The sequence below is a fragment of the Panthera leo genome, chromosome F2 (genome assembly GCF_018350215.1).
Source record: "Panthera leo isolate Ple1 chromosome F2, P.leo_Ple1_pat1.1, whole genome shotgun sequence".
NCBI lineage: Eukaryota > Metazoa > Chordata > Mammalia > Carnivora > Felidae > Panthera > Panthera leo.
In genome coordinates this window covers 71,651,108-71,673,357 of record NC_056695.1, presented here as the reverse complement: position 1 = coordinate 71,673,357, position 22,250 = coordinate 71,651,108, and the positions used below count along the sequence as shown (strand labels likewise).

The 22,250-nt window shown below is 36.9% G+C and overlaps 1 protein-coding gene across 8 annotated transcripts in view; it reads left to right on the top strand.

The window, feature by feature from the left end:
- Positions 1-22,250, top strand: part of CYRIB (CYFIP related Rac1 interactor B) — a 133,080-nt gene that overhangs the window by 90,131 nt on the left and 20,699 nt on the right. For 3 of the 8 annotated variants that reach the window (XM_042923184.1, XM_042923185.1, XM_042923186.1), the window contains 2 exons: positions 12,064-12,146; positions 18,845-18,966. In XM_042923184.1, coding sequence (XP_042779118.1) covers positions 12,074-12,146; positions 18,845-18,966 — 195 coding nt within the window. In that variant the 5' untranslated portion in view covers positions 12,064-12,073. Of the gene's footprint in view, positions 1-8,103; positions 11,137-12,063; positions 12,147-18,844; positions 18,967-22,250 lie in introns of those variants that run through there. The other 5 variants (XM_042923189.1, XM_042923188.1, XM_042923187.1 and 2 more) reach the window with 4 other exon arrangements.

The following is a 22,250-nucleotide window of genomic DNA, read 5'->3' as shown; positions in this document are numbered from 1 at the left end:
TATAAAGGGAACAAATGAACAGCCAGGCGAAGAGGTACATAGGATGAGGTCTGGAAGTGCCCTGAACATGGGGGCTTCTGTCCCCGTGCAGTTGGAGTATGTTTCCTTCCCGTGTGGATGCGTTTACTAGCTTGCAACTTCCTCAGACTCCATGATTTAGGGGTTTTAATGGAGGTCCCATTATGTAGGCATGACTGATTATAAATCATTGGCCATTGGTGATCAATCCAATCTCCAGTCCCTCTCCCCTCACCAGAGGTCAGGAGATAAGGCTGAAACCTGAGTATACCTTGTCTTTCTGGCATCCAGCCCTAGTCTTAAAGCTGTCTGGGGGACTCATTAAAATAAGAGATGCTTCTGTCACTCCCGAAGTTCCAAGGGATTTAGGAGCTCTAGGTTAGGCATGGGGGAGGGGGCGGTAAAGACCAAATATGTATTAAGTTACATGAGGTAACTAAGATATTAATGGTACCCACAGGAAGCAACTGTCGGTTCTGGAGCTGGGGGAAAAGAAGGGACAAGGTAGGTTAGGCAGAATTTTGGAGCTTGAAGGAGGAACTCCATAAGGCTGGAAGCTCAGACCTCTTGGAGGGGGCCAGGCACTGTAAGGCATTCCCCAGGAAGCTAGAGCCTAGAGCCATATGGAGCTTTTGATGACAGGAAATGCTGACAGAACTTGAGAAACAAAAGAGAAACCTTCTTTTTTTAGTTTTATTTAAGTAATCTACCCAACGTGGGGCTTGAACACAGGACCCTGAGATCAAGAGTCGCATGCTCTTCTGATTGAGCTAGCCAGGTGCCCCAAAAGAAGGACCTTCTTTCTTCCCACCTTCCAATTTCCTTATAGCTGATGGGGCCCAGTGAGAAGCCAGGTAACAAAGTAGTCTAAGAAATACAGTCTTCAGCTTCTTAGTCGTAACATTAAAAGCAGATTATAGAAGGATGGGCTTGGGGGTGAGAGTAAATTAACTGTCACAGTCAACCTTTTTGACTACACAGTATTCATATGTCTTTGCTGATTTAAGTACAGGGCCACCGTTTTCATGCTTTCACAATTTGAGTTCTTGGATTGCTCATGCTCAGATGGTCTTAGGAATACAAGTGATAGGGAAAAACCCTGTGAATACAGAGTCCCAGAGGGACTGCTCAGTCTACATATTTTATCAAGTGTGGTAGAACCAGGAGTGGGAGAGGGCTGAAGTCCTGGGAGCTTAGGTTCTGCTTAAACATGTTTACCACGTAAAGATCAGAACACAACAGGGACAAGAGAAAAAGGGAAGTCTTGGCTTTGCCATTTATCGAACAAATATCTGTTGCTCAGACATCATCATTGTGCTAGAACAATGAACGAACCTGTTTAGCAGCTTGTCTTGTTGGAGAGAAGGGGGGAAAGAAAGAAATCGGGAGACAAAGGTCCGAGACGGTTCCGGTGTGATGTGCATTTGTAGTGCAGTCAGTAGAGCAGATAGTGTAATGTCAGGATAATTATTATAGATGCTTTATCGTTAGGTTCGTTTGAGTTGTTTTTTCTCTCCATTTTGATGGCACTCAGCTAACCATTGGTTTCCCACCAGTACAATCAACCGCTGTGTTCCTAATGTGAGTTGCAGCCGTGTTAGAAGCTAAGAAGGAATTGTGATTATAACTCTCCTTTAAATTATTGTGTACCTAACTGATCCTTCAAATAAAGAAATGCCACTGGATCTCACCTGTTTACAGTTCTTAAATTAATTCAGTAGGTGTTTATTGGATATTTACTCTGTGCTGTGTTGAAGATTTACTTTGTATGCTTTTATTGTAGATGCACTAAATACATGTTTGGCCAATAAGGTTCAGCGAAAGCCAAAGCCAAAAATCATCATAAAACACACATCTGGCATATATTAATCAAAAATTTATCAAAATGTTAATTATTACGATGTTAACTAGTTTTAACAGAGTTTTAAAGTTTGACATACTGAAAATATTTTGTTCTTCTACTGTTGTCAACTGCTAGATTACTCCTGGAGTCACTACTGTTCGTTTGCAATATTAAATCAACATTTGCTTTCAAATGGTGATGTCGTTTCATAGAAGGAGTTGTGCAAGCAAGACTTGGTGCAGTATTTGAAGGGGATGGTGCCTGCATATTTTTAGAAGCAGATGTGCAAAGTGAGATTGTTGATACCATTTGAAATTTTTTGAAGTCTGCTATTTTAGCTTGTACTTGCTGCTTTATGCAATCACTTGAGAAATGTTTGTCATTAAACCTTAGATCCAGAAATCTGGCATCGGAGTTTGGTAACTGACTTGCAGGATAGCAAAACTGTGAATTTCTACCTGCCTTTCAACTTTGCATTCACCTAATTGTAACGTTTTCTATTTAGTGGATTGATTAGAAGGATCATTCCAGCATATGTCCTATATTTTTGTAATTAGTAGTTAGTAATTACTCTCCTATTTTGTAATTACTCTGTAAGAGCCTGACAATTTAGTTATTGTTTAAACGGGTTCCAGCAGGTGAATTACTTTATCTGAAAGAACCATTGCTTATTAGTAATTTTGTTTCTGTTGGCAGTGTTATTCAGAGTGCAATATTAATTTTTTTCTAATGTTAGATTTTTTTTTAACATAAACTTAGGTGCTTGATTGAGTGTATGACAAAACAACTCCCCAGTCTCCTGTATATCTGGTGGTTTGTTTTTGGAGAATTATGAAAATGATTTACTATATTTTTGCTTATGCAAAATATATTTTGTTATATGGTGTTATAATTAGTTTCTGAACACACAGCTGAAGAGTGTGAACAAAGCTCAAGTTTGGGATTCCTTAGCTACTCTTGGCCTCCATTCATCATATGTGTGCCATTGTCAGTGAAAATTTGACCATATTTTTCATTACTGATTTTCCATTCTGTTAATATTTCTTTAAATTCGTGGTACATGTTTTATGAGAACCAGAAATTTCTTGGCAGACAAAGCCGAAGTGTGGCTGAATTCCACATTAACCCACTATCTTGTCAATTTTAAAGGCTTCCCGTTGTTTCTACAGATCTAAATGTCTTGATGATACAGAGAAATAGCATATGTAATATTAAATAATGTTTTTATGCACAACAGAATATAATTCAGCACCATTTTATAGTACTGTATTTTCTCGAAGACCTTTTTGCCTAGGATTCAGAGCTTGGGTAAATACAAGAAGTTCTTCGTCTTCAACACTAGAAGTGGTTGGCAGTTTATAATTACTGTTTCATAAGTTTTTCCCCATTCACACACTTTTAGTCACTGTAAATTGGAAGATATGGAATTCTTTTAAAGCATTCTTATAAAATCTGTTGTGCAGTTTTTTTTAGAGAGAACAAAGTATGTTTTTCAGTATCTCCTTTTTCTCTACTTTATCATATTTCTTTGTGTTCTTTATTCACTTATCTGTGTTGACGATGAAAATGGATGTTGGGCTGATATTGGAGTTTGTCCTCCTTGTAAAATTTTGACAGAGCAGGATTGACACTCTTGTTTTTAATTCTTTCTCAGATTTGAAGAATTCCCAAGTAGGACTTTTGGGGGAAGACTTAATGGTTTAAAAAGGAAACTAAATACTTAAACCCACATTTTCCAAGCTTTTTTTTTTTTTTTTCCTTTTCCTTTAATGTTACGAATGCTCCTCAATTTTCCAAAGATGAGAACTATGATATAGGCTGGTCTCCATTTTTACTTTGGAGCCATATTTATGGTTCTGGAAGGATATTATGTTTATGCTTTGTTATTTGGGCATACTGTAGACTTTCTGGATACTCCTGTATACTCCTACCACTTTATTTCTCTGATATTTAACGTTTCAAAAATTCTTATTAGTTGCACAGAAGCCTACTGGCTTTTACTGAGAGAGTGAGAGACAGACTTCATTGATCTGACTAGGAAAACATGTGCTCTTTCTAAATTCCCAGGCCTTTTCTTTTCTTGTCAGTTTTCAGTTGTATTTATTTTGCTTTTTCCTCTCCCCTTCTTGGAACACTTCTGAAACTTCACAGATTTTTAGTTTTCTGTGTTTTTGCAGTCATTCATTCATTCATCAAATGTCTATACTACCTACAACATCCCCGAGCGTTGTTCCAGGTGCTGGGGGTAGAGTGGTGTATACAGCAGATCCCCTGCCTTCTTAAAAGTGCACCTTGCAGTGCAGGCAGCAAGTAGATAAAGGTAGAAATACGTGATAGACGTATGGTTGGTGATAAACACGGGTTTGGGAAGAGGAAGCCATATTACAGATGGGCTAGTCAAGGAAGGCCTCTCTGAGGTGGTCTAATTAAGCAGTGACCTCAGTGAAGTATGGTAGTTTGTCGCTTGAAGGTCCGTGGACAGAACGTTCCAGCTAGGGAAAAAGGTACAGAGCCTCCAAAGGAGAGAAATCTTCTTGCGTTAGAGAAATGGCAACAGGCTGTTGTGAAGAACAATGGGAGGTGAGGCCAGAGGACGTCGGACAGATCATGTAGGGTTTTGTAGGGCCTTGTAAGAAGTTTGGATTTTATTCTGAGTGTGTCAGTAAGCCATTGCATGTTTTTGAGCAGACAAGGTATGTGGTTGATTTATATTTTTAAGAGATTGCTTTGCCTCTTGTAACAAAAACAGATCGTAATAGGACGCAAAAGTAGAAGCAGGCTTTTGAAGTAATCCTGACAAGAGGTGATGGTGGCAAGAAGAAGGCTAGAATAGCAGCGAACGAGGTAAGATGGGGTGTCTTTTAAACTGATGAGAAAAGTGTACTGAGGAGGAGGAGGAGGGAGAGTCAGTTATGTCAGGCGGTGCTGACAGAGGAAGTAAGGTGAGGTCTTGAGAATTGACTATTGGGATGAGTAACATGCGGTTCATTTGATGGCCTTGCCAGAACAGTTTTGTTGGTGTATGGTTGGGCAGAAGCCAGGTTGGAGAGAGGGGGCTTAACAGAGATGGAGAGAGATACAAGATGATGAGTGCAAGCCACTCTCTTGAGGAATTCTGTTGCAAAAAGAAGCAAGGCGTAGGGTGGGAACTGGTGAGGGAAGCACAGTCAAGGTAAGTTTTTGTTTTGTTTAAGATAGAAGTAACTACCGATGCCAAAGGGAGAGGGATGGAAAAAGAAAAGCCATAAAGTACGAAAGAAACTCAGGAAAAATGGGTTGTTCTAAATGTTAGACGAAGAAAGTATTTCAGGAAGACGTGTGACAGACTGGGTCAAAGGCTATTAAGAGATCTAGTAAGTTGAAGTGTGAGAATTGCCCTTTGGATTTAGCCGGATGCAGGTTTCTGTGACCTTGACAGGGACCAGCTTCTTTGTATTGGTGGGAATAAAAGCCAGATTGGAATGAGCTGAAAGAGTGGGAGGTAAAAAGTAGAAGGCAATAACTATAGGTAGCTTACATGGCAAGTTCTTGCTGTAACGACAGGCAAGGGTGCACCTGGGTGGCTCAGTCAGTAAAGCATCCAACTCTTGATTTCGGCTCAGGTCATGATCTCATAGTTCATGAGTTCAAGCCCCGTCGGGCTCTACACTGACGGTGCGGAGCCTGTGTGGGAATGAATCTCTCTCTCCCTGTCTCCAGGCCCTCCCCTGCTTGCTCTCACTCAAAAAATAAATAAGCAAACTTAAAAATAAATGAATAAAAAAAGGAGGACAGGCAAGATGATGTAGAGGAGACATGAAGCCTTGTAGAACCAGGTTGTGTCTCAGGAACAGGTGCGGAGGGTAGACTGGTTATTGATGAAGAAAGGGTGGTAGAAAGAACAGTAGATGATTGTCTTTCTTTTTTCTGTAAACAATGTAGTGAGGTCATGTCTTGCATGTGAGGACAGAGGATAGATTGTTAGAGGTTTGAGATGAAAAATAAAGCCTTGTGGAACGGTCACCTGGTCAAGTGGGAGAGTAGGTTGATTGGAGATGCATAGTAGGATTATGGGGCGGAACTGAGGCTGTGCTTCATGTTAGTGGCCATACGTTTAAAGTAGAGGTTCTTCACTGGGGCAATTCTGCCCCCAGGAGGTATTTGGCAACATCTGGAGGTATTGTTGGTTATTACAACCGGGTGCTGGGGTGATACCAGTTATCTAGTGCGTAGAGGCCTTCAATGCTGCTCCACATCCTACAGTGCCCAGGACAGCCCCACGGCAAAGAATTCTGTGGTTTAAATGTTAACAATGCCAAATTGAAGAAATCCTCATTTATAGGCATGCTAAGCAGTACATTTGTGAGCTTTTCTTTTTTCTCATCCCTCACCCAGGTATACGAAGTTTATAAAGTGGACGTGAAGGAGACTGACACTAAGCGAATAGAGTAATTCAGATTGTGTTCAGTATGCAGAAGGAAGAAGTTAGGTGATGTGATAGAAGGTAATGAGATGTAGTGGTAAACTTCTATGCAAAAAGATGGCAGACAAAAACTAGTCCGAAGAGGGGAATTTGAGGAGCCTGAAGAATGGGGAAAAAAAAAAAAAAAAAAAAAAAGCCAGCCATGGGAAAATCTTTGCAACTAGCATTCTAGGCAGAAGAGAGCATTTTAAAGCCCCCCTGAGCTCAAAAGGGTAAATGAAGCAACAACATCTCTTAGGAATTTTGTAGAAAGGGAGGCGATAGTGTATTAACATACAGTTGTGTTTCTGTTGGCTTCTCTAATTAAAGAAACTTCTTTTCAAATGTTTTACGGGAAAATGATCTAATGTATTTATTAAGTGCCTTTCATGAGCTCAAAAATACATTACACAGACTTTAGGCCCAGAAGAGCAAGTTCCTTTCCAGATAATTCACGAACTTTGAAGCAGACCTGTAACATAAAGGCTCCTAGTCGCAGAATTTTACCAGAAATACTGTGAACACTTGAAGTAACCTGGATCTGGCTGGATCTGGTGTCTGTGTGTTAAATTTCTTTTTAGCTTTTTATTAAATGCTTATAATATTTAGTTTAATCCAGGGATTACGATACAAGTAATTTGAGAGAGAATCTTTAGATTTTTCCTTCTAAATTCAGATGTTGTAAGATTTACAGTTTATTATTTTAAATTATAATATTCATTATTTACTTTGAAATTGTGCTTCTGAAGTATATCAAATGTTTTGGCCCAAGTTTTATATAATCTGAAAAATCTTTTATATCTTTTAGTATCTCTTTGTCACATTCATTTGTTAATCTGAAACTTAGAAATGTTATTAGAACTTTTTTAGATGTAAATGATGGAAACCCACCTCAACTAAACAGGTAAAAAAGGAAATTGATTGAAAGAACTTAGGATATCGTAAAACCAGAGGAAAATCCAGCAGCTAAACTGAGGGAAATGGCAGCTAGAATTCAGGGACAAGTAGAGATAGAAATCAATGACTTGAGGACCTTGGGACACTTTTCTCTAGTGCATGCTGGCTTTATCCTTTTGTGACAGACTGGCTTCCTGTGTGGCAGGAAATAGGGCTGCCACACACGTTCCATGGGTTCTGCAGCAGAGAGATTGCCAAGCATAGTCACTGAATGTTTTTGCTTCTGTTAACCCATTTAATGATTTTAGGAACCTTCTGCAGTGGACATTCATACTATGCACAGTTTGCAGATGAGGCACGGAGAAATTAGGAAACTTGACTACAGTTGCAAAGCTTGGAAGGCAGTGGCAGAGCTGGAGTTTGGACCCACGCCATCTGGTGCCTACCAGAGCTGACAGGTTGACAGTTAGCTACCTTCTCATATTTGCTGCAGTCAGAGGATGATGGGGACCTTTTGTTGTGTTTTTGCCTAAAGAGTTAAACTATGCCAGACAGGGATATGGTTTTAATTTGTTTATCATTATTAAAAAGATATGACAACTGATAGTGTTATAGTGAACTGTTTTCAGATCTTTGAAAAATTCTGTGAGTTTTAAAAGAAGTTATTTATTTTGGGATGTTTGGGTGGCTCAGCTGGTTGAGTGTCTGACTTCAGCTCAGGTCATGATCTCACAGTTCGTGAGTTTGAGCCCTGCATCAGGCTCTGTGCTGACAGCTCAGCAGAGACTGGAGCCTGGTTCGGATTCTCTGTCTCCCTCTCCGCCCCTCATCTACTCATGCTCTGTCTCCCTTATTTAACGTTTAAATAAACGTTCAAAAATTTTTCTTTTAAAAATTATTTATTTAAGTACTCTGTACACCCAACACAGGGCTTGAACTCATCACCCCAGGATCAAGAGTCGCATGCTCCTCCAGTTGAGCCAGGCCGGCTCCCCAAATTCCATGAGTTTTTGTTCAAAGAGACACATACAATGTGCTTTGGGTACCAGATCTACCCTGAGTGTTGTATGGTAAGGAGACTTTCTGCCTTGGACCACAGTTGTACCACATCAGTGGTTCTCAACCAGGGATGATTCTTCTTGGGGACATTTGGCAATCTCTTGAGTCATTTTTGGTTGTCACAACTAGTGTGTTGGGTTACTGGTGGCCTCTAGTACAAATAGGCCCAGGATGTTGCTAAACGTCCTGTAGTATGAGACAGACCCTTCTCCGCAAAAGAATTATTCATCCCCAAATGTTAATAGTGCTGGGGTTGAGAAACCTGTACCAGATACGCTGGGCCATTTTCAAACTAAGTGTCTGTGTTTGGGATGAAAAGGTAAGAAATTCTAGATTTTTGAGTACTTGTGGAGAATGAATAGGTCAGGGCCAAGTACGATGCACTTTGAGCAGTTTAGGGTCACATTAGGCTAGGGTGCCTTGAAAGAAGGACCAAATAGTGGAAGAAGTTTACAGAGGGAGATGTGGGAAAACGGAGCAGACAAACTTGGCCAATTTTGATTATTTTCCTTGAGGATCGACTATGCATACAAGTAAAAAGGTAAGGAAACCTAATCTCCCTTCCTCCCTGTACCTGATGATGATCTCATAGGATATTTCTTGGCAAAAATGGACTAAACTTGGGCTTTGTTATTTACTCTGATTTATTACATTGAAATTCATTAATAACTTGACTCTGGTTTGTATTAAAGAAGTAGAGCTCTTATTTTTTGAGAGTTAGTTTGTGATTTTCAGGTTACAGTGACAACAACAGCCAGCATTTATTGGGCATTTTGTGTGCCAGACACTGTGCTAAGAAGTCAGTGGTTAATCTCACTGAGTTCTCATAACCCTTTAAAATAGTTACTCTGATTTGTATATTTTACTGTTGAAGAAAATGAGTCCCAGAAAGATTAATTAGCATCCTCAAGGTCAGGCAGCTTGTCAGCTGGAGTTGGAATTCTGGTTTCATTCCATAGAGTACACTCTTAACCACCAGACGGCGTGATGCCTTTTTCCTCTTAGAGACATTACACTTCTTTCTTATGCTTATTTCCCATCTGTAGTTGAAGTTTTGATACCATTAGGTAATTCTTTGTATATCTGCTCTTAGTTCTTGGTAGGGAATTTATATATGTTTGGAAACAAATATTCCATAAATTTAAGCTGTGAGATATACTATTTCCAAATGGTTTCAAAGGAAAAAAGTAACTCTTGAGTAAATTTGGTAACCAGTGTGAGATCTTATTTAGATGTGATGATTTTGGAAAAATGCTTGTACTTTCCGTGTATAAAAGCTTAGAATTAAACTTTTTTACAGTGTATAAGGTATTTAAGATGAACTGTTTCCTCTTAGCTTTAACCTCAGTTTATCCATCTGTGTAAGACATTGTACAAAATCTTTCCAATGAAATTCTGTGTAATAAGGATTTTAATATCAAAAATAAGATAGATTCTGACCTCTCCCATTGGAGGAATATTGTTTTAAAAGAGAGAGGACTTTTCAGTATTTATCATATTTATGAATACATTTTAACATTTGTGAATTTAACACTTGTGAATACATTTTAACATTTTCTAAGAAGTGTGTGTGTCCCTGTGCCACACTTTGACCTTTAAAGCAAGTAACTGTTATGCATATGCTGTTGCTTCCTCTTTGGGAAGCTTAAAGTTAGGTACCCCTGCCATTGCCCAGGGAGTAGTAGGTGGAGGAAGAGGGGAATGGACCACACAGGTGGCTGAAAGTCCTAACTCTTTTCAAATTTTTTTATAATGGGGGTGAATAATAAGATGTCTTCTTTCATTGATTAAATGTTGATTAATTACAATCAATGTTGATTCATTGATTAATTGTTACTTTTATGTTTTCATTTCATTCATACTTGCCAACAGTTAATATTTGGAGAAAACATATTGAAACTTGGAGAGGGGAGGATGTGGGGTGCCTGTGATCTCATAGTCTGCCTTCCCTAGAGTTACTGCAACTTCAAGGTTTCAACTTGGTTTCCTGGATGTTCCTGACACCTCCTTCCACCTTCATCCTCCCTGAGTCATGGCAAATTTTGGTACAAGATTTATGCCAATGCCTTATTTTTACTGTTCATCCTCTGCAAACTTACTAAGTTGTGATGATGTTTGCTGGCTCCATTTTGCTTGTTTGCTGTGTTAACTTCCAAGTGACGTACTTCATATGGTTGTATATAGTTGATACTGTTGAATTATCAGCCTGTGAGTGAAACAGTGAAAAGTCTGATTAACCTTAGGAGTATAGAAGATGTAAGAAATACTGGTTTATGTGTGGTAAAAATTTTTAAATGGGTCATCAATTGATAACTTCCTTTAGTCTTTAATGGTTAAATGTGGTTTGAATGCCATCTTCCTAGTATTCTCATTAGGGTTTAATTTTGCAAGAAGGAAACTATCCTTATTATTTAAAAATAATGGTCTCAGTCTTTACTTATTTGAGAGATCTATTTTTGATGTTAATTTAAATTGAGAATGTATGCCTCAAACATTTTAAAGGAGTAACACTAGCATAGATATTAATCAAATGTAAATATTGCAAGTAATATGTAAAAAAATCTAATCTTTTTTCCAATCTTGCTTTATGTCACTTTTTTGATATGTGGAAAAGAGGGACAAGAGTTACAAACTCAGAGCCAAATGTGCTTTTGTTGTTCCAAATTTTCAATGCCAGAAGTATATAAACCTGCACCTGTTGGTAATTATGAGCAAGCCAGCCTTTGCCGAATCCCAGGCCTCTGCTTAAAATTTTTTTTACTGGAACTAAATGATGTTGCCATTTTTATTTTTAGGTTTGCTGGCATGGGTAATCTCATTAAGGTGCTAACCAGGGACATAGACCACAATGCAGCACATTTTTTCTTGGACTTTGAAAGTAAGTCTCTTTAGCCCTTCACAGCTGGTGCATAATGGTAAAGGTGAAAGATGAACTATATTCACACCGCAGTGAAGGCTGGCCCGAATATTTGTTAATAAGATATGGGGATCAAACAAAGTTTGCATGATTTTTTTCTCAGTCGTAGGCAAACATCACCATCATATGTATAATTCTTTAGTTTTTCATTTGCTAAAATCATGTTGAGTCTGTAGCCAGTGCTGTCCTTTCATTAGTCCATGAAGCAAGCAGCCTTATGATGAACATTCTAATAGTATGCCTTGGTGACTACGCCCAGCAACGTTTGCTCAGAATCCTCTGATAATTTTATAAAAAACCAGAATCGTGCTGCATATCCAGAATCAATACTTTAAACAACTTCCACAAATTTATAAATAATCCAAATTTGGTTAGAAATATATGCATTATTTAATGGCATGCAGGAAGTAAGTTGAATATTCTGTGTTAAGATGAAATGCAAAGGTGAGCTGTGGCCAAAACACTTAATATTTGGCTTTGAAATAAATTGTTGTTTCAGTGCAATATTAAACAAGATTATGTGTGAATGATTCTTGATAAGAAATTTCTTTTTCAGAATACTAGCACTATTGGAATACTTAAAGAATTTTTCATTATAAGGCCATTAATGAAACTTGTCTTGGGAGAATTTTGAGAAGAAGTAGAGCAACAGTCGTGCCATTGTGTGCAGGAAAACCACATTTCACCTCTAGGTCCTACATACCAACACCTTGAGAACCCGGTTTGCTGTTTGCCAGAGCACAGTCTGGGCAACCCTGAAGGACGAATTCATGGCCTAATGAACATTTTCCCTGTTACTTTTTTTTTTTTTTTTTTTTTTTTTAATAAATTTCAGATGTTCTTTTTTATAAAGGGATATTTTCTCTTTTCTCATTCTTGTCTTGACAGGTACCTTAACATGGGGAATCTTCTTAAAGTTTTGACATGCACAGACCTTGAGCAGGGGCCAAATTTTTTCCTTGATTTTGAAAGTGAGAAGATGATTTTCTATCTATTTCTCTTTGCCTGCCGTAGACTGCGTCTGTCCTGCACTAAACGAATGTTTCCACTTTGCCATCTTTTTAACTGCTTTGCATGACTGAGCTATGAATTGTTTGAGTAAAATTTCTGGTGCCTTCTAGAACTGGAAATCATATTTTATAGATTGCATTGTAGTAAAATGTTTTCACTTGAAGTTTTGTGAGAGAGTCCTATCTCCTGGTTGGACATTATTTTATAATTGGAGATCTCTACTGAAAACATTTGAGATACTCCGATGAAAACATTTGTATGAAAAAATTGTGGTGGAAAGGACAAATGCTACTTGGAGATTTGTTAATAGAAGCCATATTTGGGGAAAAATTTGTTGCAGCTGAGAAAAATTGACTAGGTTTTAATCATTCTATGTATCTATTGAAGTATTTTAAATACAAATCTGTTCATGAAGGCCATTCAAAGCTCAGTAATTTGGGCATAATATTAAAAGGTAAGTGTGAACCTTAATTATTTAATCTTTACAGATAATTTGAAAAGTTAAACTCATTATATGTATTTATTTCAGGAATTCATTTTTGTTCTAACTCTAAATAAAAAGAAAAATAATGGGTTCACAGACCTTTAAGTAATTTGCCTTCTGTTTGTTTTATGTTGCATGACCTATTGTAATATGGTCTAAGAGTGGCAGGTAAGTGTCATTGACCCCTGTGCATGTTGGAAAGCTTTTGCTTTTTGGCTGTCTGTATCGCTTTAGCTTATCTGGTTGTCTAATTGAGAACAATGATATCAAATTGGTTGTTTCAGTGTGAATGTTGCTGTTTTAACTTACGTTATTAGAAAATTGTTAGGAAAGGGTGAAGAGATAGAAGGTTATAAGTCGTGTGATCCCGGGCATTTTCATCTGAAATTAAAACATTTGAACAGATTTTTAAATACTTAAAATTTAAGACCTTTTCTGGTTTTAAAAACAAATCCCTTAAAATCTATCCCCAGAGAGTCATTGCATTCTCCATCAACTTCACTTTAGTTTATGTGCTACTACACAGTTCATTCTAGTTTGTGAATCATTTAAATATTTTTTCTTTAAACCAGGACAGTTGGTAGGAACACATCAGTTTGCAGCTTACCTCCATTTCATGGAATAATTTGTGGTCTCTGATATGTTCTTTTACTTTTATTACATTCCTGTAGATGTTCTGTTACAGTTTGGGTCCTGCGTACAGGCTAGCAAAGAATAATGTCAATATCAGGACCATATTAAATTGTTGGGTTTTTAGGGGAAGATGTTATTAAATGAAGGTTAGTTTTCTTGACCCTTCTCAACAATTTAACAATGCCGATTTAAGTGCATGTTCAGCATGAATTTTAATCAGCTTGGGGATGTTAAGCAGATTGCTGACTTGAAGATTCTTCTTTCAGACGAGGCGACTTACATTAGAGCTGTATTTTAGTTTATCTGCATCTGTTTCAAACTGGTCTTGTGTATTTTTCTGCTATTCTGTCTCCTTTTTATTCTGTCTCGAATTCCTTACATTTGCAGAATCTTGGCTTTGATATGGTCAAGATCTTGTTCAAGACTTGGCACTTGATCTTTTTATAAACCTAGCATCATGTTTTGGTCAAGTGAGAAGCATGAATTTTAAATATTTTAAAGATGAGTAGTATTGTAAATATTATTTGGTCTTGGTTTTCTAGTCTTTGGGGGTTTGGACCATTATCCTTAAAATTTAATAGCTAATTTAGTAGCAGGAGAACGTTAAAATTGCTAACACCACCAGGGGGAAAATAAGCAATAACGAAGAACTATGGGTAAAGTGTTAACTTGTTAAAGGCAGATGTAAAGTAAAAGGTGATATTTGTTGCCTTTATCAGCCAGTGTAGAACTTTTCGTTTGACACTTACTGGTATTCTGTATTTGAGGCCAGAGTTTGCCTGTTGTTACTTCTTATCTAGATTTTTAAATATGTTTTCTTTTGATTCCAACATTAGAGTTCTCTTAGTCAATTTTATCTTTCATCTATTTGCGTATTTTCTTCTTTTTGGAAATATGCATTTGTAAAAATTGATCTTATCATTAGACTATTTTAGGGACTTTTTAGCCCATCACATGGGTCCTCTCTTCAACGGTTGTAGGCCAGACTAAGAATTGTCAACACAATTGACTTGCCAGTTCCTGGCGATTACTGAGAATAAAGCCACGTTCTTTTATTAAGTAGAATATTTGGTGTTACATTGTTCCAGGTTGAACGATAATGTTCAGGTTACGAGAGTAATTTGACTTTATTATTATACTGTTCCATCATTCCATCACTCAGAATGATGGAATAGTATAATAATAAATCTATTTACAGCGAGTAATAAATCTAGATTTACAGTGAGTAAATCTGGCTCACTGCATTTCTATGGTTGGGCAACTTACAGAAATAATTCCATACAGATAGATATACTGATATTTTGTATCAAGTTGTGTACACATTAAGTATTCTTGTGCATATAAAGCATCTGATGGAATCCTGTAGTTTACAAAATGAAGATGTCTGTAAGTCATTACTCCTTTAATTTACATGCATGCAGGTACATGTATGGGTTTCCACTTCAGTTCCACATTTAAGGCTTGCCCCCTGTGTGCCAGCCAGTAGATGTTGGGATGCAGAGATAACTAAGATACAACCCCTGCCTTTGGGGAGTTCTCAGTCTAGTAAGTTAGAAATGCAAACTGATAATTTCATTTACATAATTACATTCAAGGTGTAGATCACAAGGAATTAACCGTACCTAGCAGCGAGTAGTTTGGACATCATGGAAGACTTTCTGATGGTGACCTTTGAGTTGGGTTGTGGGAGGGTGAGTTAGAATGTTTCAGGGCAAGGTAGTGGAAGGACACTGTAGTGAGAAGGAACAGCATCTACAAAGGTCTTAAGGCATGAGGTGACATTTCTGTGTTCAGTGAGACATTGTTATCTACCCTTGAGGTGTACTAGAAAGAGGGCCTTTTTCTGAAATTATACCTGTATGATTTTATTTTAAGAATAATGGTTCAATTAAGATACAAGCCCAGAACTGCCTCATGAATTTTGGCAGCAGTTATGCTAATGGCAGTATATAAAAGAGCATTGAATTGGGGGCTGTGTAGCCTCTTCTGGTTTTTGGAATTTCTTATTTCATCATGACATTAAGAGCTGTTTCTAATGACAGATCTTTAGCCTGAATAACCACTGTATATATTCATTAAATTGTGGTTCTCGGGTGAAGAGGGTCTTTTATTTATTTTTATGTCCCTCTCCAACCTTCACATAATGCTTTATAAATGGTAGAAGTTTAGTATTTGTTACTTAACTCGATTTACTTATCTCCAGGTAGACCAAAATAGAGTAAACAGGTGGTGGCTTATAAATGAGGAATAGAGTCTTACGTTCTCTGATTCTTTGTTAAAGTGCCTTTCCATTTAGTCATACATTTCCTCTAATTCTCGTGTCTTTTGTGTGACTTGTCCCCCGCAATCTTGTAAAACTACTGATATCCGCTCTTGTAGTCTAACTTTATTTTCCCATTTTACCTCTTGCATATTTTCAGTTGCTTTTGCCCTGTATTTTGGGATATCTTTATTCTGGCATTTTTTTTAGATTTATTTTTCTAAAATGATGTAGGATTATATTTGTACAGAGGTAAAAATGCATTATAGCTTCCTTTAACTTACGCTGGAGGTGTATTTATATCTCTGTACCTTCTCATTCTTTCGCCAAATACGTGTTACAGAAAATCTGCCGGGTGCTGAGTTTACCTGCTGTATACAGTGTATGCACCGTGCACTGAGGTCCCTGCTTCGATGAGACTTCTGGAGACAGATCGTAAATATTACCGCATGACTGAGGGCAAGGCCAAAGCAGAACGACTCTGTGTCACAGTTGCAATTTTTACGCGATTTGCTTTTTGTTACTTTTCTTCTGTAGCTGCTCTTTGCCCCCTTTGTCCCAGAACAGATCGAGTTTCAGCAGTTATTTTCAGTGACTCCTTAATAGGAAAGTGGTACAAAATTGTTGCAATGCTTAATTTTACCTGCGAACAATGAGAGCGACTAAAACATGCTTTCCATTCCCTTGAACAGCCTTTTAAAACTTAGCCTGGTGACTGATCACTACTCCTACTCCCAGTAGTTGATACTTTATTTTGTCCTTTTGTTAGCTGGTTAAGTGGTAGATTTTTCTCTAGGTAATACAGTGTTTCATTCTTTGCCATGAAAAATCAAAGTGACAAGTCTTGGTTGCATTATATGATACCATTTTTTGAAAAAAAAGCTTTATTTTTATAGTCTTTCTCCCACCTTTTTGCATGACTTGCTATCAGTAACGTGGTGCTTATTACCTGTCTGCTATTTTGTTTGTCTTCATATCTACAGCAGTCTGCAGCAGCTTTCAAAATTATAAATGTGACTTTCCTGTGATAGTCTAAACAGTGTTTAATCAGTGTGGTGCTGGGTATTTTTTCCACCCTTAGGGGGAACTGGAATCTTCTCCTTTATTTTTAAATTTCTTGGTACTTACTAAACTTTTAATAATTATTAACCACTTCCAAGGTCTACTTAAATCTACTTGATAATGTTTCTTTTGTATGTAAGTCTCAGTGTTACGTTTTTCTGTTAACTTCTAGTCACCATACCAAAAATACAGTTCAGTATTTTCAAACTTGACAAATCTCTTTTGATATACAACAGTCAAAATATTGTCCTTTGTCATGAATTCCCACTTCATGAAGTAAAATGATGATCTGTGTCTACTATTGATGTTATGTCTGTGGTTTCACAATTCCATGAAAAAGTATAACACTGCTGTTTTGCATGTAAGAAAAGTATTTTTCCCTATTGCATCTGGTGTAAGTATAAAAGTTGTGAGGTGTGTTTTTTTTTGTTTTTTTTTTTTTTTTTTTTTTTTTTTTTAGTGTGTGTCTGTTACTTTGGAGATTATGGTCTGGCTAAATGTGAAAATTACTTCAGCTAAATGACAAACCCTGATTTTTAAAAAAACCATTTAGCTGCAATATCAGTATTTGCTCCTAGTAATCCCTCTATGACTTTGTACACAGAGTATTTTTAATTTGGCTCCTCTTGTGTAACTATTTTGTCACAGTATTTTTATTAAAAAAGTAGATGATTTTTTAGAGGAGATTTGGAAAATAAGGCAAGATATGAGAACACAAATTCTTAAGTTAGCTTTGCACGTGAATGATACTCTATTATTGTTGCTGTACTTTTTGAGTACGTTGAAGTTAAAATTTGATACTCTGTTGATTTAAAAAAAAAAACTGGTGTATTTTGACTAGTTGGCAGGTTTTAAGAGGTGGAATTGAATTCTGACTTGCCCATGTGCAAAATAAATACGTTACAGTTATTGGGCATGTGGACTCCCTAGTTTTAAGTGTGAACTAAGTTTCTTTAACTTTTCTAAGGAAAGAAAGAAAGACATTGTATATTTGTGGGGAGGTGAAGTGGGTGCAGAGAAGTCTAAGTAGTAGTTTCACAAGTGGTAGACAAAAGTGGAGTTCTCAGAAATGCTCTCCATTCATACTATCGATTTGGTCTGCCTCCCCTTTCCCCGGAAGAAAAATGTTTGTGTGGAGGAATTCAGCCAGCACAGTTCCTCTCTAAAACATGTTAATCACGGTGTTTATCATTTTCAGTGCTTCATGCCTTAACTGTAGCATTGAACATGGTCTAATTGGAATGATTTATGAGAAACTCAGTTTCACAGATTGCCCATTTTTCTCCAAGCAAAAAAAACCAAAAACAAACAAAAAAAACCACACCAAGTATTAAATAAAAAAGATTTATTCCTCCTTAGAGAAACAAATGACCAAGTTATTAAAAACAGGATTTCTGTTACCTCGAGTTTAGCAGAGAGAAATCCAGATTTAGTCATCTATTAGCATATGTTCTGTGGCTGACACCACAGGTGGTGGAAATGCCCATATGTTTGTGTTCCTGATTATGCTTTTTATGACTGTAATTCTCCCTTCATTTTTCTCTCACTCAGCCCCAAGAATGGGGGGAGTTAGCTTTTGATTTCGTATTTCAAAATTTCAATAACAGCTTTGCAGCTGAAAGTGTCTGGTTTTCAGCAGCCTACTCGTTCTGGAGCAATGTCATAAGTTGAACTCCTCTGCACAGGACTCTTGACCTTGTGCTCATCAGCACAGAAGTTCATTGGCACAGAATTTAAAGTGGTCCGTAGAAAAGGAGAGCATCTAACTACTATTCTTTTAAAATAGTTTTTAATTTTTCATATCAAAACTTAGTCATTAAAATGAACTTTGTAGGAAAATAGTTGGGAGTCTTAAGCTGGAGATGAACAAGATATATTAGTAGACCTTGCATTTCTGTTGGAGTAAAGTAAATCATTATTCATGCATTCACAGTCATCGGTAATGATTACGATATATACCAAGCCATGATTTGTAACTTTAAATAATAATGTTTGATGTTTCCTTGCTCCTTTGTGATATTTACAAACTTGAGGCTAATTATTCAAATGTAGAAGTATGAAAAAATTACCAGTCTTTTCTAAGAAGTGTGAAGTTAACATTGAATAAAATGTTAGGCATCTTTAGAAATTGAGATTCTTCATTGTTTAGAGTTATACATGTACTTAAAAAAAAAAAAATCATGTGACTGTAAATTTTTTTGTGCTTTCCTGCTATTTAGATGCCCAGCCTACAGAGTCTGAGAAGGAAATTTATAATCAGGTGAATGTAGTATTAAAAGATGCAGAAGGTATCTTGGAAGATCTGCAGTCATACAGAGGAGCTGGCCATGAAATACGAGAGGTAAAGCATGTTGAGACATTTTCCGATAAACTAAAATTCACTACGTTCCTCTTCTTAATCTCTGTTGTTTTGTATATGCTTTCAAATTCTCTATTGCATATTAAGTGTTACATTTAAAGGAAGATCACTTGCATTATTTCAAAAGTGGTTGTATCGATACAAGGGTAAAAAGGAAAACAATGTTGTATAAATACATAATTTCTGTATATTAAAATTTTGTTTATTTTTTGGTTGCTCTTCCACCTGAAATTTACAGTATCCAATGGGGACTATTTATACTTTTCTTTTTGAGAAGAGGAGAGAACGTAGCTTTCTGTGGCCTTTTGTCCTGCCGGTCTGTTTTTTTCCTTCCTCCCATGCTTCTTAGGAGAAAGCTGCTATCATCCTTGTGGTCTGGACTCCCCCAGCTCTGTCTGATGACTTCACACCATGAAGCAAATATTTGGTGTGGTCTCAGCTTGCTTCTCGTGAGCCTCTGAACTTATCTAGGTTTCTATCCATCTATCTCTTACTCCACTTCTTCTGTTTCTCTGAAGAAGCTGTGTCTCTACTTGTTACCAAGATTTATTTCTCTGCCTTTGTTCTGCGTCCTCCTCTTGGAACTTTATTAATTATTCCTTCTCTTAATTAGATCTTTTGTGTTTCTGGTTTCTGCTTGACTTCTTCCCATCAGAGTATACACAAAATCAGGTGCCCTGTACCACCCAAAGAAACTCCCTGGCCTCTGGGCCCTTATCTGTATTTCTTGAAGACATAGCTCTGTTTCTTCATTTTTTCCCACCCTTCTGCTTCTGTTATTCTTGGGTATAACCAACAGTGCACAGAGGTTGTCAAGGAGCAGTCTGACGCTGGGTTGACGGTCCACATCCAACTCCATTCGTCTAATGATACTTGGAGTATTAGTGAAGGCAGAATTAAATGCAGGCACCAGGAAACAATTCAAGAAATGTTTCGGGCTAAGGGGCCACAGGTTTTTGGCTTTTGGATGGTTAATATGAGGGAGAAAGGGGGGTTACAAATGATTCCAGGGTTTCTGGTTTAGATTAGCTGTTGGTAATATCATTAGCTGAGGGAAATTACAGATTAACGTGAATTCTGTTTTTTACCTCTCATGCACTGGACTGTTTGTTGCCTGAATGTCTTGCACATGTACACTTTCCTTCCTTCACATCCCAGCAGTTACTTCCCCCTTACTCTGTTGCCCTAGTGCTGTGCACACGTTTCTTTCATGGTAATCATTTCTTTTTGAAAAGACCATTGAAACGTAAAGTTTATGACTCCACTACCACCTCCAGCTTGAGGAGGATAAACCTGGTTTCTTACTAATTTTTGTGTCATCAGCACCTAACACAGTGCTTAGTAAGCAGTTAGTAACTGTTGAAGAAAGAAATACAAAAGCTTAGACTAATCTCGCCAATATCATTAGCTTAAGTGAAACCTTAAGATTTCAATAAGTGAAGGCATGTAACCATTTCTGTGAAATTCAAGTTCTAAACATTTGAACATATTTTGAAAAATCAAACATTTATGAAATGTTCAAATGATTAAACACGATCTTAAATTAACTAATGAGAAATTAATTTCTTCCCTATAGGTCACAACAGTTCACAAGTTGCTCTAAAAATGTTTCTCCTTGTTGATTATTAGTGCTACAGATTATTTTTAATTGTTCAGTATTATATCATTAGATTTCTTAAAAGTTTGTTTTATGATTGAATTCTGATCAGCTGGTTATAGTTGTCACCTATGGACAATAAAGAAAAAACATCTCATTTGCTATAGAGATACAGACCATTACCTATTTAATATAGACCATTACCTGTTTTTAAGGTTAAAACCCTTAGGATTTTTTTTTTTTTTTTTTTTAAACTTGCCAAGTGAAGGGTTACTCTGCTTCTGTGTGGAAAGGCTCACTACAATGAAAGTTTTTTTTCCCCCAGAGTCTTTATATTGACTTATTGTAATGTATATGTCAACTTAACTGAATGCAGTTGTAATTTTTTGGAAGAGGGTAAAATGATAGAAAAGCTTCTATATAAGCCATTTCAAAGAGAACTTGTGGGGATGTGAAACCAGGAGCCCTAAATGCTGTGACCAAAGGTTGGGGTTCTCCATAAGACATTATAGTCACTCAGTTCACTGCCGAAGCCACGTTCAGTGCACTTGTGGCATCCCATGATTGGTCAGGTGGGAAAGTAGATAAATGTTGCAAAGTTAAAAAAAAAAAAAGAAGAAAAAAGTTTATATAGAAAAATAACACTTGAAGAATAGTAAAAGAAAAGGGGAGAATAACCAGTAATGGTAAGAAATTCACCTGACCAGGCCTTTTGACTTAGTACAAAGGTACCTTCATTTCATTCCTTGGTAAAGGAAGTAAGGACAGAGAAATAAGTAAATAGATATAAAATATGTAAGCTAGAAAACTCTTAAAAACAGCATTTAAATCTGTAGATTTAGGCTAAGTGTTTAACCATTCAGGCATTTGAAGAAATTTTCACTGAGGAATGCATATTGATGTTTGGGTTTAAGTCTATAAGCAGAATGTATTTCGGAATAATAGAAAAACAATTTAAGAAAGGAAGGTACAAATAAAAGCTGATTGTACCAATATACAAATATACAAAGAACAGATGTAACTAGGTAGCTGTCAATATGAAGACTTAAATAAACAACTATTCTACCTATAAAAGAGCACAGTCTATAGAAAAATGTTCACATTTACTGATAATGCATACTGCTCTCAAGCAGTTTTATTGTATATGATGCTAAGTTGTTAAAAGCTCAGTACTGGTTGGTTTACGAAGGAACAGGAGTCTTAATGCAAGTGCTATTATAAAATGCCATTTTGGAGGTCAGTTTGGCAGTGGGTAAAAATAAGATCTATCAAAATTATTTGTACTCTTGCACCAGATAACTTAGTCTTTCAGATAATATTTTCTGCAACGTGAGTATCTGGTGCAGGAGTATTAAAGTGGAAGGTGAAATGTAAAAACCTATACTGAGGATGTGGAGTTAGATATATCTTTGCTTAAATAGTATTTTATTAAACATGACTGAAACAGAATAAAATTTGATTTAATGTAGACTCTGTTAAATACACAAAGCTCATTCTCCAGGGTAAACCACTATTAGAGAGGGAAATAAGAGCTCTCCGCTAATGTTTTGATATATCTATGCCAGTTTTAACAATTCTGAAAATGAGAGTTATAATATCCGCTACATGACAGTCTCACCATTGCCATTGACAAAGTGTCCTTCTCTGTGTTGGGCCGTACTGGGTGCTG